This window comes from Boleophthalmus pectinirostris, unplaced genomic scaffold (assembly GCF_026225935.1).
Source record: "Boleophthalmus pectinirostris isolate CB_2022bp ecotype Guang Dong unplaced genomic scaffold, ASM2622593v1 HiC_scaffold_22, whole genome shotgun sequence".
In the NCBI taxonomy this organism is placed as follows: Eukaryota; Metazoa; Chordata; class Actinopteri; order Gobiiformes; family Gobiidae; genus Boleophthalmus; species Boleophthalmus pectinirostris.
Window position 1 is genome coordinate 3,861,706 of NW_026571190.1, and position 18,204 is coordinate 3,879,909.

Below are 18,204 nucleotides of genomic sequence, written 5' to 3' on the forward strand. Positions count from 1 at the left end.
AGGCCTCTGCCCATTAGTGACACTGAGGGCAATTGATTGGGGGCCCTTACAGGTTCGGGGCCCTAGACAGCTGTGTACTGTTTCGCAGTGTTGGGAAGGTTCCTTTTAAAATGTATTCCCCTACAGATTACAGATCCCAAAATGTAGTTTGTAACGTAATCTATTAAATTACTTAAAGTGAGTAATGTAATCTGAATACTTTGGATTACTTGATATTGTCATGCTTTTTAAAACCACATGAATGTAGCAACCACATCCTGAAAATTCTTCTTTCTTCTCTTCAAATTGTCTGTTGAGCCCAAGTCTCCATGAACAGACTTTTGTTTTACTGTAGAGAAGCAAAGACGAGGATCTGAACATAAGAAGTTTTCTCTACTAAAAGACAATAAAAAGTCCAGTCTTTCCTTAAACAGATTAAAAATATTATTGATAGACAAATGATTTCTATATGAGATCACTGCTGTTTTTAACTGTGTCCACCCTACTGTTAGTGTCATGTTTAGTCCTGATTTAGCCCAAAATGTGAAAACATTAAAATACCGCCACGTAAACCATTTATTTCAACAAAGTAACTGTAATCCAATTACCGCTCATTGAAACAGTAACTGTAACTGAATACAGTTACTCATAATTTGTACTCAATTACGTAACGCCAGTACATGTAATCTGTTACTCCCCAACACTGCTGTTGCGTAATGGTAGCGCCACCTCTGCCCTTACCTGAGTAAAAGTTGTAGTTCCTCTTCCCACCGTGAGTGAGTGTAAGTAGAACAGAACAGAACAGAACAGAAAGCCTTTATTGTGATGATACAGAATAATGAAATTCAAAGCTGCTCCATCAAAGTGCAAGAATTCAACAAAATAAATAAAACTAATGAACAGTTCTCAGTGTAATGATGATTCATGATGGTGACAGTTTGGGGAAGAAGCTGTCCCTGAGTTTATTTGTTCTGGCTGAAATTGACCTGAAGCACCTGCCAGAAGACAACAGGTCAGGGGGTGGCTCTGTTCTGCTGAAAGTCCAGGATGAGTTCCTTAGTCTTGGTGATGTTCAGTGCCAAGTTGTTAGTTGCACACCGCTTGCTGATTTTGAGGGCCTCATCTCTGTAGGGCGCTTCATTCCCCTCCGTTATCAGCCCCACCACCGTCGTGTCGTGACAAAAGCTTTATGTGACAATATGAAATGATTTGAACATTTGTGTTTCTTGCTGCTCCTTCAGATCTGATTTAATATTTATCCTTTAAAAATATTTTGATTTTGAGCATTATTTTAGGTTTTGTACTTCAAATTACATTAATTTCAAAACTGGACCACTACTTTGTATTTGAATATTATTATTCTCAAGGAACATTACTATAACTTGAGAAAAATTTTTGGCTACTCTACTCACCTCTGATCATAATTTCAGGAGGAAAAGGGGCCTATATAACTCTATGAATGACTGAAAAAACACGAAAGACACAGAGTAATTCATATCTGAAGGAACACACACAGGGACAGTTCAGAACATGTTTGAAGACGTCTAAACCAGAGACTTAGCACTTTTGAGCCATTATACTTTGTAGTTTGCTGAGGTTACTTGCTTAAATACTTGCAGTCTTTACATTAACCTAATTCTGACAGTTTTCTTTGTAATGAACCATAAGTCAATAATAATGCACATTGATCTTTCATACAAAAATATGATCTTAGAAATCAGATCTGAACTTGGAAGAAGCCTTGGAAAACGTGAAGTATCAGTAGTGTAGTAGTGGTACAAGTGGTGGTAGTTGTAGCAGCAGCAGTAGTAGTAGTAGTAGTAGTAGTAGTAGTAGTAGTAGTAGTAGTAGTAGTAGTAGTAGTAGTAGTAGTAGTAGTAGTAGTGAGGTGAGCTCCCGTCCTCCTGTATCCCTGTGTGTCAGATGCCCTCCCATCAACCTGTGTCTCTGTAGTGTTAGACTAAGATGTGGGCAGGTCAAATGTCTCTAGTTAACCTGAAGATGTTGTGGTGTGTCAGATGCCCTCCCAGATGTTGTGGTGTGCTCCTGCTGATGTTCTACCAGACAGTTATCTCCAGTATCTCTTCAGCTGTGTGGTGTGTTGGGGACGGAGCCTCAAGAACAAGGACAGTGTGTGCCTGGATAAGATGGTGGTGCAGGATCTTCAGTGGGAGCAGATCTTGACTCACTCTCATCTGCAGATGAGAAGAGGACTCTAAACAAGCTCCTGTCCATCCTGGATAAGCCCCTGCACCCTCTGCACAGCACCATCACAGGACAGGAGAGCACCTTTGAGGACACACTGTTGTCCCTGTCCTGCTCCACGGACACAATCTTGAGAGCATGTACCACACGCTATACACCTGTACAACGCTTCTAAATTGAATTATTATTGTTATTATTATGCAACATTGTTGATGCCAAATTTCTGTCCATCTAAGCAGATTAAAAACATACACATCATTTTAAACAACATTTTACTGCCTTCACAGTTTTAAATGTTTTCACTGTTGCACATTTAAATATTTATACTTTTTCACAAAAATAGATGAACTCTTGAGAGTTTGTGAATTCACAAATGCGAAAATCCATAATAATAATTCAATTACAGAAACATGAGTGTGTTTTCAAGTATAAAATTATCCATTATTCTTGGAGATGTTAAAATATAAGTCCTGTTTTGAGTTCAGACAGTAACAGAGGCGCTGAGGCTCTTAGCAACATGAGTCTCACACAGTAAAGAGGTGTCCTGCAGGAGAGAGACCAACTCCACTGAGTCCTGGACCAGACCAGGGCTAGGATCCTGGGCCGGAGGAGACTGGACTGAGGGCTTTAGTGCATTATTTGAGAATAAAATAATCTCCTTGTTTTGAGAAAGAACCGGGGTCTCAACCGAAGTCTGCACTGAATGAGGATTCTGCACTGGATTTGGATTGGGATTCAGATCAGGATTTGGAACAAGGCTGGGACCAGAATCTAAACCAGAACGAGTAGAAGGCCCATTCTGGACAGGGTTTAGAGTGGTTTTCCTGGAGATCTTTGGGTCCTTGAACCCACTCAGTCTGGAGGCCAGAGAACGCTTGTTTGGAGGTGTTTTGCGGATCTTTTTCCTCTCAGGGTCGTGCATGACTCCGTGACGCTACAAACAAAGAGAAATATGATGAATAAATAATATCTTATGAATGAATTCAAACCATGACTTATGAAGAGCATTGTGTTTGTGTGTTTGTGCATGGTTATTGTAAAATGACACATGTACTTATTTTGTATTAAAGAAAACATGATCAAATGTTGCTGTGTACTCTGTTACTATGGGCATGGCTCATAAGGCTTTGGGGTATCAGTACTTTTACCTGGATTTTGATAGTGGTACCTAAACTGTATTTTTTTTTTCTTTATTCTAATTTCTGCCTTAATATTCAGCTAGAAACTTCAATGTTCATCATGCAATTTCATAGAAAAAAAAAAGTTAATTTGTGTGGGGAAACACTAGCCAGGCTGGCGCAACCTAGTGCCTCCGCTCAATTTCATTTCTCTCCAGCGACTAGGTCAGAAATCAAAATACACTAGAGAGTTTACAAAAACCCCAGAGGTGTGAGTTCGAGCACCAGTCAATATTCTGTGTTGGCAATGATTCTCGAGATCGAGGATTTAAAGCCAGAATAAAGAGAATGTTTGGTGAATTTCATCAAGGGGAAAGACGTTATTGCCCTTCTTTCTACAGGATTTGGGAAAAGCTTAATATACCAGTTAGCGGCGCATTACATACGTCACGACCAAATAGCAAAGATTGGTTAAATGAAAGAAAGTACTACTGTCAAGCAAACGAATTCTAACACTACGAGGTCAGACGGTTTGTAGGAAGTGAAACCGGCTGATGAATCAGGCTAGGGAAATTCTGCAATCTCAGAGGTCACTGAAAGCACTGAATGATTCCCTCTGCATGTGTGAAGGGAATCATTCAGTGCACGCTGGGATTCATAGAGCCATAGTTGCATTTTTAACTTTTGTTTTCTGGTACTCTAGTGGCAGCTTTTAACTGTGCCCTTTTGGAGATTTCTTATGGAAAGAATGAGAGAGAATAGTGGGTCCTGCTCCATCAGCACATCCTACTGTCTTAAACATGTAAAAGTCCTGAAGAACTCACTATCAGACTCTGCTTCATGGAGAAGCTGCGGCCACAGCCCGGGTGAGTACAGGTGAAGGGGCGGAGCTCCTCGTGGAAGGACCATATATGGCTCTGGAGGTTAAAAGCAGTGGTGAAGGTCCGTTCGCAGTCTCCTCGGGGACATTTGAGCACCAGGCGCGTGTCACTGTGAACGCGCTGGTGCTGCTTCAGACAGGCCTGGTCTTTGAAGGTTCTAGAACACTCCTCACAGCTGAAACGTGTTCGGTGCTGCCCCCTCCTGTGAGCCGTAAACTCCGTCCACGTCTTCCCCACAAATGCACAGCCCTCCTCCGCACATGGGTATCCTCTGTGCACCTTCTCATGACGCTTCAGTTTACTCGGGAAGGTGAATCTCATTGTACAACCTTAACACAAGATACTATTTTATTAATCTTACAGTGGAGAAATGCAATAGTTAGAGCAGCTCTTAACACACAAAGGTACAGACATTTTAAAACAAAAATCATTTCAGCCTAAATATGGAGGATTTGTGTGTTAAAACATGTGTGAATGAAACAAAACACAACTCCAGGTCTGTGTGTGAGGAAATTACATTATAACATGGATCAGAAAATAGGGCAATATGAGCCCTTTAAAGTGTGGGCAGTTTAGAGTGCCATAAAGTTACATGAACTCAACCAATGGTGACAATAAATGTGAGGATAGATTTACCTTGGAAAGTACACTGATACGGCGGTAGTTTCTCATGTTGTTCACACATGTGGGACTTGAGCTGTTTGTTCTTCTTGAATGTAAGTCCACAGTCCTCAAAGTCGCACACGTACATTCTGGGCTCCTGCGTGTCGCGGTGGAAGCGGTCGATGTGGCGGAGGCGATTGGAGTTTGTGGTGAACGCTTGGCTGCAGCCCTCCTCGGTGCAGGGGAACGGTTTATCTCCACTGTGGATCAACTGGTGACGTGCCAAATGGTACGGGCTGGAGAAGGACTTACCTGGAGACGGAAACAAGAGAGAAATTGGAGTTAAAGGTCTAGGAATAATAATAAGTGACACTTTGCAGCTGAAGACATCAACATGGGAGTATGATGGCAACTGTAGGCATTGCTCTGTCTGAAGTGGAGTGAAGCCATGTCCATTTTTTAATATCGTCATACAGTCCCCTAATTACACAGCGATAGACACACGGAGGCCTAATTAAGGCAAATCTGAGTTAAATTTTGATTTCTCCTTAAATAGCACTTACATACATACACAGTGTGTAAAATAGATCAAATAATGCTCATTTATTAAAGGAACTGTGTGAATTTAGCTGATTTAAATGCAGAATACATCATTTATTGTATCTATTGACCAACAAGCCATGTGTCTCTCTCCCCTCCACTCACACCTGTCTGCTCCTGCCTATTGTGCATCTGCTATTGTTCTTTTTTACCATCTGAAACTCCAAATTACGAGTAAATGTGTGAAATTGTGACAGTAAATAATGATGAAGGTTTGATTATGAAACGCAATACACAGATGCGCATTAAGGAAACAACATCATAAATGCACAGGGAGACGAATCAAATCAATATTAACGCGGCTGTTTGGCTTCTCAGTAAAGACATCAAATAGAATATTTGAAGCCCTGCTTCATTTTGTGCCAGATGCACAAGACGTACATGCATTTTTCAGTCACAAGTAAAAGAAACTGTGCATCTGGCACAATGATGAGTTCAAGTGCGCTCCATAACTTTTCAGCAGCAGTGCTTATATGTTTTCAGATTTTGTGGACTAGAGTAGTTGTTTATTTAAATGAAAAGATTCAATATAAAGCTTAAATATCTGTCATATGGCTGAGAATATACATTTAACAGAGTTAATGATTGGCTGCAGTGTTAAATATTAAACTTTGCACATTCCAGAGGGGATTTTTTTTTTTTTTTTTTTTTTTTTTTTTTACAGGCAGTGTTGAAGGTGACACGTCACACTTTTTCAGTACGGTTTATGACATTCTCATCATATCGCCCAACTCCAATCTCAAGCCCTGTTACTGTTACTTAATTTAGATGAGGTTCGTTTTTACACAGTCTGACTAGAAAGAACGGGAAAACAAAAAGTGAGATTTGTGCAGTTAAAAATGTTTCTCTGGCATCAAATTACAGTCACAAGCTTGTTGGCATTAGCCAACAGTTTTCAGTTAGTCACTCTCACCTACTGTAACATGAACACTCGTATTGACCACTTTAACCCAGTGGCATTGAAGGATGTGTCAAATGCAGAGAATAAATTTCACTATGGGGACAGTAATGTGTACCTTAACCTTACTTGTAGTCAGAGGTAATTACATAAGAGTATTACAACTGTGGCTCAGCTGCGCTCAGGATACAGTCGGCTCTGAAACTCATACTTCAGTCGGACTGACACTAACATCACTGTCACCTGTCCTGGAGTGTAGCCAAACAGCTCATACAACACAGCACCTCTTCCCCTGCCCTGCAAAGCAGGCACCACCAGGTCTCCATGTGGAATCACCATGGACAGACCGCAGAGGAGCTGCAGAAATCCTGGGACTAACTTAGAAGACGATGATGAAAGAGGGCTCAGGTTACAACAACAACAACAACAACAACAACTGGGCCTGTCACGATAATTAGAATATCATCTTATCATTCAATATATGAAAGATGGAACAATTCTGGGGGCTCAGTATTTATCGTGGATATTTTGTCTTTGTTCTAGTTGAAATGTCTAAAAACACTCCTACAAACCTGAATAACAGAGCCGCTTAGTCACATTTGTGCAGTGTCCTCTTTGCACTAGTTTGAAATAAAGCTTTATGCATATTCTTTAACCATCTGGCTGGCCCAAAATATTGGCCTAAACAAGAGATTTAAGGGCGATAACCGATATGTTGCAAATACTGACCAACCAAGGTGATCTATAAAACCACCTGTAATAAAAGGATTATCCATTTAAGACTGTACTGTGTAACATCTCTTGGCTTCACTGGACTATATGTTCAAGCCCATTTAGGTTGCTCCAATTATTTTGAAAACATCACACTTTTTCATTGATGTCACATGAATTATGTATGCAACGTGCTTTTCTAATGTTTCTGCGCATTCACACAGTCAATGATTACGCCTGATTATAAAAAAAAAAAAAATAGCATTTTAATAGAATAACCAGATTTTCAAGGTTCTAAACTGGACACACCCGAGTTGAGATGGTTGGTATAGATAAAACTGTGAAATGAGAGCAACATTGTGCATTCTCGTGTCAGTCATAATCTGAGGGTAACTTCTAACGCTGCATTTCTTTTTTGCTTTATGGTCATTCGCAAACACGGTTTTCTGTACTTTGGCAAAACAAATGACAGTTTATGCTCTTCATTACAGTTGGCACGGATCTGATTAGTCAAAAAATTGTGATAGTCCTGTTTTAGTCCTGGTTTAGACCTCATATAGTCCTGGTTTAGATGAAATTGGTCAAAAATAGAAACACCTGGGACATTGCTTGTATAAATCAGGGACAAATCACTGGTTTTGTATAAATCTGTTGGAACAAAGGCCACAGGGCTCAAAACTGGAACTGCCCCGGGTGAATAGGGACATTTGGTCACCCCAAGTGTTTATCAAGTTATAATATCTGAGCTCCAGTTGCACTGCGTAATGTTCTGGTGGAGGGTCTACATGGTAACTTAGATCTAACAGGTTACACTAGACAAATTACACAGTGCACCTACATTTCTGGAGTCCCTCCATGTCCCACCACCAGTGTTGGGAGTAACGCGTTCATAACGTAATCACGGGCGAAAGGACCAGCGCAGAACTCCACACAGCTGAAGTGATCGCGCTTTGCAGACACCCCTGTTCCATGGGCTCAAGTTCGATCTCATTCCAAGTTCTAGTCCAAGATTAGTCCTGGTTTAGTCTTGGATTAGTCTTGGATTAGTCTTGGTTTAGACCTGGTTTAGACCTGGTTCAGACCTGGTTCAGACCTGGTTCAGACCTGGTTCAGACCTAGCTTAGTCCTGGTTTAGTCCTGGTTTAGTCCTGGTTTAGTCCTGGTTTAGTCCTGGTTTAGTCCTCGGTTCAGTCCTGGTTTAGACCTAGTTTAGACGTGGTTCAGCTCTGGTTTAGCCCAGTTTAGTCCTGGTTTAGACCTAGTTTAGTCCTGGTTCAATCCCGGTTCAGCTCTGGTTTAGACCAGGTTTAGACCTGGTTTAGATCTGGTTCAGTTCTCGTTTAGACCTGGTTCAGTCCTGGTTCAGCTCTGGTTTAGTCCTGGTTTAGACCTGGTTTAAACCTGGTTTAGTCCTAGTTTACGCCTGTTTTAGTCCTGGTTCAGTTTTGGTTCAGTCCATATACAGCACAAAAGTTCATCATCTTCACAGTTATTTTGGTGAGAGTAACTTAAAAGTGCTGCAATATTAATGTCATGCCTTACATTTTAAACGCAGTAATATTCTAATGCAAGGAATTACTTTAAAATGACAGTAACAAGTCATAAATAACACATTACAGTTTTAAAGTCACTTGCCCAACAGTGCCCACCAAAGTCAACATGTCCTCCTGTATCTACGATGAGCTGTGTTGTGTCGTATTGTGTCGTGTTGTATCGTGTCGTGTCGTGTCGTGTGTTCTTACCGCAGTCCTGCTGATCACACGTGTGCGGCTTCACCCCCGTGTGTTTACATAAATGTGCATCTAATTTCCACTGCTTGTTGTACGCAGCGACACAACCTTGAAAAGAACAGATGAACCGCTTATGTTTCTCCGTCTTCGCCTCCATTTTCGCACCAAAATTCGTCAAAATCCACTGATATTTGTGCCAAGTACAAAACACCACGTTGAAACTCCAGCTTTCATGATAGCTGTACTTCCTGCAATTTAGACGTCACTTCCGGTGGTATCCAACAAAATAATGTATGTATTTACTTTAAGGTAAAATCGTTATTTAATTGTGATTCAATATCTAATTATATCAATTTAGCAAATAATTTAATAACACATATATAAAGCCACAAACATGGCATAATCAGTCGTAATGGGATGCAAGTTACGAAAATACAAATGTTTGACTCATAAAAATAAAATAAAAATTGCGTGTTTATTTTTTAAAGCATAAAACCAATTTTAATTGTAAGCTGAACTTGTTTTTTATGGTTCAATTTCTAATTTCTAATTGGACTTTTTCCTTCCGATCCACTTCCGGTAGTGCAACGAGGAATCCGGATGTGACGTGTGGCTCTTGGATGTTTTGGTGATTTTCAGCTTGTTCGCGAGCTAAGGTAGGTTTTTCTTAAATTCAATTCAATTAAATGAACATTACTACGCTTAAATGACTGGAAATGTACGTGCATACCTTGTTACATTGCTTTTGTCTCTGCAAGTCGAAATCGCAGGACAAATGGTTCGTTTCTAGTGATGATTTTGGCCTGTAACTTCCCTTAGCTTCACAGGCTAGATGGACCTGCTGCCTGGAAAACATTTAGTAACATCTGATTTTAACACCTTAAAACGAAAATACTTTACTATATATTTCTAATGTATATATTCATAATCTGTTTATTATAATCCCTCAGTGTATCTTTTATCATTTTAATTTGGCCAAAACAATACCACCACTTTATACTGAAAATATCCTAACGCATGTAACATGTGTATTTAGAAACATGGGTCAAGTTCACCGTCCTGCTTGTGTTGTTATTAACAGACCGTTTTCCTTTGTACTTTCAGATTCAAGTTGATATAAAAGTTCTGCTAGACTGAGAACGTCCCGGTGTCACAATGGTAAGCGTGGTGGCCATAGAAGATAGATTATTCTCAAGTTAACTGATACTTTGCAGTGGCATCACACTGGGGGTGTTCTACATGTATGCCTATGGTATGGGGGGAATGTTCAGCAGTTACCATGGTGACACAATTCACAGATTAGCAAACACACAAAAAAAGTTTTAAAATAGTCTGAAAACTGAAGAAAAAATACAAAATGGATTTAAACAGCACATGTTCAGGAGCCTGTGATCAATACGATTGTTCATGGTCCTGTTTAGGAGTTTGATTTTCAACAAAAAGGTGAGAGCTTGTGTCATTGTATGTGAGAGAGACAGCATAAATCGGCTAACTTTTTGCAGTTTCATCTAACTCAATTCTTTCAGTTCAAATTTTGTTAAAGCAAAGATCAGATTAAAGTCTAAATTAAGTAACCGATGAGACAGACCAATGCCTCCAGTTAGCACCACACATCCTCAAGGAATGTGGATGACATCATTTGCAAAGTATCATTTAGTTTTAGTTCTGTCCAATACACAGCTTTAAATTGTGTCTCTGTTTTCAGGGTGAAAGGAAAGGAACAAACAAGTACTACCCTCCAGATTTCGATCCAGCCAAGGTTGGTTCACTCATATTTTTTCATCTTTCATCCTAATTCACATTTAATCCAATCCTTTTTTTTTCTCTTCTTTAGCATGGGTCCCTCAATGGCTACCACAAAACCCACGCTCTTCGAGAAAGAGCCAGGAAGCTGTCCCAGGGCATCCTCATCATCAGGTATTTAAAATATACTTTAGCCTTACATGTGTTGTCACAATATTAAAATGTCAAACACAATTTCAATACTAAGGAATAGACTCAATACTCAATACTGGAGGTGGGCTGAGAAAGAATTCTCACAATATTAAATGACACACAAAATAGGATCCACAAGAACAAGGATCATATTATTTTGCAATTTTTTTTTTAACCAACTTTACAGTTTGGTAAATGTAAAGATGGAGGACACAATCTCATGAAATTGTTTTCCCAATGTGCACACAGTGTCCTTGCAATTTAATCTCACGAGATCTCATGCCAGGATATTTCATTCCATCCCTACTCAAAACTGATACTGTGATGATTAAAAATATTATTAAGATGACAGAATGTCATTTTCAACATTTTCAGCGTACTCTCTTGTATACTACCCTGTGGTCTTATATGTGTGTAAATCCCTCATTAGTCCAGGTGGGCTCCATAGTGTTCCATAGGTGTATACTTGTCTGTGTGCTCTTGTACTATACAGCTCAAGATCATTTTAAAGTTATTCAGGAAAGGTTCATTTCTGTGCTGTCTTTTTTTAGTATTGAATAGAATATCTAGTATCAGTACTAGTTTTAGTATCAATTAGTATCTAATTTTGACAACCCTACATCACAATAATGAAAGACGGACGTCCCTAGTAATATTATATTACTGGGGGATGCACCATTCCAATACTGTTATCAGATATTGGCGTTGATACTGAAAAATTTGTTGAAATAGAAATCGGCTTCCTCATTTTGATTCAGCTGATATCTTGGTTGGACATCTGAACTGATGTAATAAGACTATTTACTGGTCGTATTTGGTCCAGAAAGTCTCATAATATTTGAACATTTATTTATACAAAGTTGTTCTGTAGTTTCATGAGAGATAAATAAAAGCTCCATAACACATTTGGAACTTTTTTGTATGATTTTGTTTTTGTTGAAATTAATTAAATGCAGGTATAAGTATCTGGCACTGGCTGATATCGGCAAATTCTTAAAGCTATAGTATCTGAATCTAGAAGGTCAGTTGTACATATCTTGACATGACATCAGTTAGCAACTAAACACTTATTTACTTATGTTTATTATTTACAAAGTTTATTTATTTTCTGTGATGATATGGTGAAAAAGTGCTCTCATGACGGGCTTGTTCCTGTTATGGTGAAACCTAACAGTGTTTTATCCCTGTCAGGTTTGAGATGCCCTACAACATCTGGTGTGACGGCTGCAAGAATCACATCGGGATGGGTGAGTCAGACCTCCACATTATGGAATTATGGAATTACTGCTTTTGAGGTTTAAAGGTGCAGTCATTTTCTGGTGGGGCATCCATCACCCGCTCATCTTCACGGTTTGAACTGTTTTGGCTGGAATGTTCCGCAGTATGGCATTAGACTTGTCATATTTGAATGCCAGATGGATGAGTTTATGGTTGTTTTTTGCAACATTCCAGGCAAAGCAAGTGGCAGATTGTCCAACCAGAAAACATTATATAGTGTTCCTATAACCTAAAGCTAGAAAACCAGTTAAAAATGGGGTATTATGTATTTTTAAAGGGCCCATCTCATGCAAAATCAACTTTCCAGAGCTTTCTACCTTCTAAGAGAGATATGTGGGCCTTGTATATGTAGCCAATTGATTCTGTGTTTTTTTTTAAACAAATTGCAGTGTATTTCTGCCACCCTCCCACGTGAAAACGAACTAAAGCTGCTACAACGATGATGCAGCAGCTACACCTATGACGCGTTTGACGTAGCTGAAAGCGCTTCGCACCCACCTCCCTCCCCCGCTCCACCGTATTTCATCCATATTTTCATCCATACATGCATCTCTCCCAGGACCTATTCGAGCCCTTGCAGTTAGAAGAACGATTCTCTCCGAGGCCCCACCCATAATACTATGTCGTCCATGCTTACACATGACAATTCTCCATAAATATACAAAAGCATGATATAAAACTGTACACAGCAACTGGGCAAACCTGATGCGATGTGCAGTAGTTTCACCGGCAGGATGCACGCTTATTGTGTTTGTGATAGTGCTCTGAAGGGGGAGTGAAAACTCGAAAACAAAACATGTTAATACTCAGTTTTCAGTGAATATAGCATTTTCAAAACAATAAAGTAATGGTGATCTAAATATGTTATGTGTTAGCCTATAGTACCCCGTAGAAGTAAGTTTGTAATTTATACATGGTATTTTTATTTAGTTTCTCTAATCTGTATTTGTTTCCCTCAGGGGTTCGGTACAATGCCGAGAAGAAGAAAGTGGGGAACTACTACAGCACTCCAATCTACAGGTAACATATTTGAGCACTGATCTACCCAACCTGATGACTCAGTCTGATTACAGTGATCATATTGTTGTTTTTGTATTCGTATAGGTTATTTTAGCATGGTAAAGGTCTCTTATTATGCAATTTTCTGATTTATTTATAATGTATGTATATGTTTCCTCATCACAAATCCACCTGGAGTTGTGCTTTGTTTCATTCACATACATTTAACACACTAATCCTGCAGCTATTGGGGCTCTTTACAGTTCTCTCAATCTGAAAACACTCCACCTTATAATGTCCTGTGGTAATACAGGAAGTATTCCACTGTGTTTTTAAACTACATTCACTTTCACTAAAATTATTTGAATAATTTCAGAACAAAATCTACCAACATCAGAGATCTAGAACTTATAGAACGTCAACACAGCCTATAGACAATACAATACGTGGGATACTATAAAACTAATGTGGGTTATTTGATTTTTCTGACATTTTTGAATGCGTTTGTCTATGTCCAGGTTCAGGATGAAGTGCCACCTGTGTGTGAACTACATCGAGATGCAAACAGACCCTCAGAACTGTGACTATGTGATCGTGAGCGGGGCCCAAAGGAAAGAGGAGAGATGGGACATGGAGGAAAATGAGCAGATCCTCACCACTGGTACTACTTTAGACCGGGTTTAGACCGGGTTTAGTCTCTGTTATGCTTGATTTAGACCAGGTTTATTTTCTGTTTAGACCTGTGGGGAGGGTCAGATGGAGCAGAGGAAACGGTTAAAGGATGAAGAGGAAGGGTCAGAGGACCAGAGGAGAGGGTCAGGTGGAGCAGAAGAGAGAGTCAGATGGAGCAGAGGAGAGGAGAGGGTCAGATGGAGCAGAGGAGAGGAGAGGGTCAGATGGAGCAGAGGAGAGAGTGAGATGGAGCAGAGGAGAGGGTGAGATGGAGCAGAGGAGAGGGTCAGATGGCGCAGAGGAGAAGGTCAAATGGAGCAGAGGAGAGGAGAGGGTCAGATGGAGCAGAGGAGAAGGTCAGATGGAGCAGAGGAGAGGGTCAGAGGGAGCAGAGGAGAGGAGAGGTCAGATGGAGCAGAGGAGAGGGTCAGATGGAGCAGAGGAGAGGGTCAGATGGAGCAGAGGAGAGGGTCAGATGGAGCAGAGGAGAGGGTCAGATGGAGCAGAGGAGAGGAGAGGGTCAGATGGAGCAGAGGAGAGGGTCAGATGGAGCAGAGGAGAGGGTCAGATGGAGCAGAGGAGAGGGTCAGATGGAGCAGAGGAGAGGGTCAAATGGAGCAGAGGATTCACCTGGAGATGTCGTTTTCTCAGAGCACTCGGAGAAGGAGAAGTTGGAGACAGACGCCATGTTTAAACTGGACCACGGTGGTAAAGACAAAGAGAAACTGAAGAGGGCGCTCCCGTCTCTATCTGAGATTCAGGACCTGCAGGCCGGGTGGAAAGACGACTTTCAGCTCAACAGCTCACTCCGCAAAAAGTTCAGGGTACGTCACACTGTTGCATCCCCTTTGACCGCCAGGAGATCTTTGTCACTCAGAATTCTTGAGCAGAATCTGCAAGAACTAGTGATGTAACGTTTGTGAATGAGGCGGCTCTTTGACTCTGTGCTGATTCTCGTTGGTTCAGCTTTAATCAGAGCAGGCAACATAAGTGAGTGTTTTGTGCACAGAGACATGTATTTTGCTTCATAATAATAGTTACCTCCGCCAAGGAGGTTATGTTTTTGCCGGCGTTTGTCTGTTTGTTTGTTTGTCTTTTAGCAACATAACTCAAAAAGTTATTTACCGATTTTGATTAAATTTTCAGGATTTGTTGGAAATGTGAAAAGGAAGAACTGATTTCATTTTGGGGGTGATCCGAAAGAAATCCTGGATTCTGGATCACTTTGAAATTTTAGTTAACACTGTGGTAAATGGGGCCAAAAATGTTGTTTCTCAATATCTCGGTTAATTATTGACCAAACCCCATGAAATTTGACTCAGGGATGGACAATGGGATCCTCTTTCATATTCCAAAGGCTTATCCAGATCTGATCCATAAGACTGATTTTATCGCAATTTATATAAAAAATGGGGGTAGTCCTTGGCGGAGGTCTGCGCTCTCTGAGTGCTTTTCTAGTTTATTTTAAAATTATTAGAATTATAGTGTAACATTTTAATAAGCGTATTCATAATTTCAAACAGTAAACACACTCCCACTCTGTTTCAGCTTCTTTAAACAGATCTTAGCCTTGGTTATTTCTCTCTGTGATTAGACTGTAGATAAAATGAGTTCTAACATTGGCCTCTGTTATAGAAACACATATTAAAAGAGCCAGTCTTTTAAGTGGTTCTGAACCGATCCAAAAGATTCAGACTCCATAAAAGTCTTGCCACTAGCAGGAACAGAGACTCTGATGACCCACAGTTATTTGAAAGTCCCGGGAGTGATTTTTTTGGTATTTATTAGTGTCCTTCAGTGCTTTGAGCACTGCCCTCTGGTGGTCATTCAGGATTCATAGAACTATAGTTACATTTGCAGCTTTTGTTTATGTGTTTTGTTTCAGACTGAGAAGAAGGTTTTGGCTGAACAGGAAGAAAAGGACAACGCAGTGAGAGCCAGAACCAACCTGTCCATCCCTCTGCTCCCCGAGAGAGAAGAGGACAAGAGACTTGCCGCTCTGCTCACCTACGCTACCCCAGACTGTGAGGGCATCATATCATCATGGGTTTAATATGTGATGTAGCTTTAAATATCAGGATTTGTGTTGTAGTTGTAGAAGTCATCTTGGCTTTGGAGGCAGTAGTTGCATTGGAAACAGTAGTTGTCTAATCTAAAAGCCAGCTCTCAACTTTTCAGCAATACTTTTTGTTTCTACCATAAAATGTAAATACCCACATCTTCCAAGTCCATTTTAATATGTATGTCTTTATTTGTTTTCAGCATTTGACGACAAACAGCAGAGCAAACGTCAAGAGATCTCCAGCCGCTCGTGGTTCAGTTCCTCGTCTTCGGCTCTAGGGGGCGCTGCCCACAGTCTGCTGCAGAAGCTGGGCCAGCAGGGCAAAGAGGCAGCGGTCGCCAAAGCAATGGGACCATCTCACGGGGCGCTCATTCGAAAAAGAACCGCAACTACAACAAACACGACCGTGGCGACCACCAACGTAAGCACGGCAACCTCAAAAAGACCTGAACACAAAACCACAGACGGAGCTCTCATACGGAAACAAACCGCGGCGACCACAAATGGAAACGCGAACGAACCTGTACACATGACCACGGCGACGGTAACGAGGGAAGCTGCAGACTGTGATCCGGGAACGGGAGGAAGAGAGGAAAAAGAGGAGGAAAAACAAAATGGACACTTAAATATTGTAGAGAAAACATGTAGTTTGGGGGGAAATACATCTCTTGTTGCAGATTATAGTGATTCAGACTCAGATGGTGCACAGTAAAATACTGGGACCACTTTATAATGACTACACTTTCAGAATCAATAAACCATGAACTAATGCTAACTACTATTTAAAGTCTCACTGTGTAACTTTCAAGCTAAAAAATAGACTAATATTAAAGCATTTTTGGTGTTTATTGCATTGAAAAACATGTCTTTATGCTTTACTAGTTTAAGTAAAGTGTAGTTATTTTAAAGTGTTTGGATATGTATTGGAGTAAACACCAGAGGAGAGCTGGATTTGAACTGTGAACTGAATCACAAACAAGGGATGCACCGATACTGGACCGAGACCAGACCGATTCTAGATTGGATTCAATAAAGAAGAGTATAGTCTCGGGTATTGATACTTTGCAGTGACATCATACTGGGGTGTTCAGTGTGTATCTGAAAAAGCCTGAAACTCATGACAGAAAATACAGAATGGGTTTAAACAATACATTTTCAGCAGCCTGTGGTCAATACGAGCGTTCATAGTTTTGTTTAGGAGTTTGAGTTTCAACAAAAAGGTGACAGTTATAGCTTGTGACTGTTATATTAACTTGTTTAATGACACAAATCAGCTCATCTGTTGTACTTCTAGCTAAATCAGATTGTGTTAAAACAAAGCTCAGATTAAAGCCTAACTTGAGTAAAAGAGCTTCAGACAGAGCAGTGCCTCCAGGTAACATCAAACCCCCACGAAATGTTGACGACATCTGCTGCAAAGTATGCATCAGTTCCAAGATATTGATTCGGAGTTTGGCAAATCTGTTAGAAGTTGTTGGCTCAGAATTATCTATTGCAAAGTATTTATCAGTTCCAGGATACTGATTCAGAACTTGGCAAATATGTTAGAAGTTTTTGGCTCAGAATTATCTACATTTTTATAATATTTGGACTTTTATTTTTACAAAGCTGTTCCATTCTTAATAAATGGCAGGTAGAACTTTTTTCCTGGAGGGGTAGCTTCCTGCTTATCTCCATGTAGATTTTTGTGCTTTTCCAGAAAATATATCACAGTAGCTTTAAACTTACTGTATCTATGGAGACGAGCACAAATCACACCACCAAATCTTAACCCCTAAGCCAGCTAAAAAGGACAAACGAATGTGGCAAAGACAAAAATAAATCAAAGAGAAAATGTTAAAGGCAAGGTATTGTGAAATCTATCATGTTATAACATTGTTTCCTCATCAAAAACATGCCTGAAGAGGTTTAAGATATCACCCATGCATGTTAGAGTAATGTAGCGATCTTTCTCTGGCCCTGTTTGAACCCTCCTTATGGTGTGCTGTAAGATTATGTGCAATGCTCCTCCCACAAGCCTGTATCACCTTTGCTGCCACATGACAATTGTCCACAAATATGCAAAAACCTGATACAAAACTCTATTCAACAATTTCACAAATCTGACGCAATATGCAGTAGTTTCATTAGCAAGACTCAGAGTGTTAAAAACTGAAGTGAAATTTATAACATGTTTCAAAACAAAAGGTAACATGGTGATCTAAATATGTTAATGAATACATCATAGAAGTAAAATAGCCCCTCTTTAAAGACAGAAGGAGTTATTTTAAAATTAAGTTACTCTGAAAATCCTCTGATTTACCGGAATGTCACCAGATGTTTTTCATAAACAGATTTCTCTTGTGCTGTAAACACACACCAAAGTCTGATCTCATTATTGTGTTATCTGATTACTCTAGTGATCTGACTTTACTGGACATGTACATGGACCCACGGTCTGTATCGGTTTGGGTTCATTGGTGCATCTCTTGAAATCTGTAAAATGTCATTTCAGTCAACAAAACAATTAAAATGCTGTTCATTTCATTTAGAA

At 40.0% G+C, this 18,204-nt stretch overlaps 2 protein-coding genes across 2 annotated transcripts; one reads left to right on the forward strand and one right to left on the reverse strand.

The window, feature by feature from the left end:
* Positions 1–781: 781 nt before the first annotated feature.
* On the reverse strand, positions 782–8,965 carry LOC110165655 (transcription factor IIIA-like). Its single transcript, XM_055158703.1, has 4 exons — positions 8,738–8,965; positions 4,820–5,098; positions 4,127–4,512; positions 782–3,118 (listed from the first exon to the last, which is right to left on the reverse strand). Exons 1-4 carry the CDS (start codon positions 8,880–8,882, stop codon positions 2,666–2,668), a joined length of 1,263 nt encoding a protein of 420 aa, XP_055014678.1. The 5' UTR covers positions 8,883–8,965; the 3' UTR covers positions 782–2,665.
* Positions 8,966–9,321: 356 nt separating this feature from the next.
* On the forward strand, positions 9,322–18,204 carry yju2b (YJU2 splicing factor homolog B). Its single transcript, XM_020930842.2, has 10 exons — positions 9,322–9,381; positions 9,830–9,883; positions 10,431–10,484; positions 10,560–10,642; positions 11,852–11,907; positions 12,898–12,958; positions 13,456–13,598; positions 14,261–14,433; positions 15,495–15,633; positions 15,872–18,204. Exons 2-10 carry the CDS (start codon positions 9,881–9,883, stop codon positions 16,381–16,383), a joined length of 1,224 nt encoding a protein of 407 aa, XP_020786501.1. The 5' UTR covers positions 9,322–9,381; positions 9,830–9,880; the 3' UTR covers positions 16,384–18,204.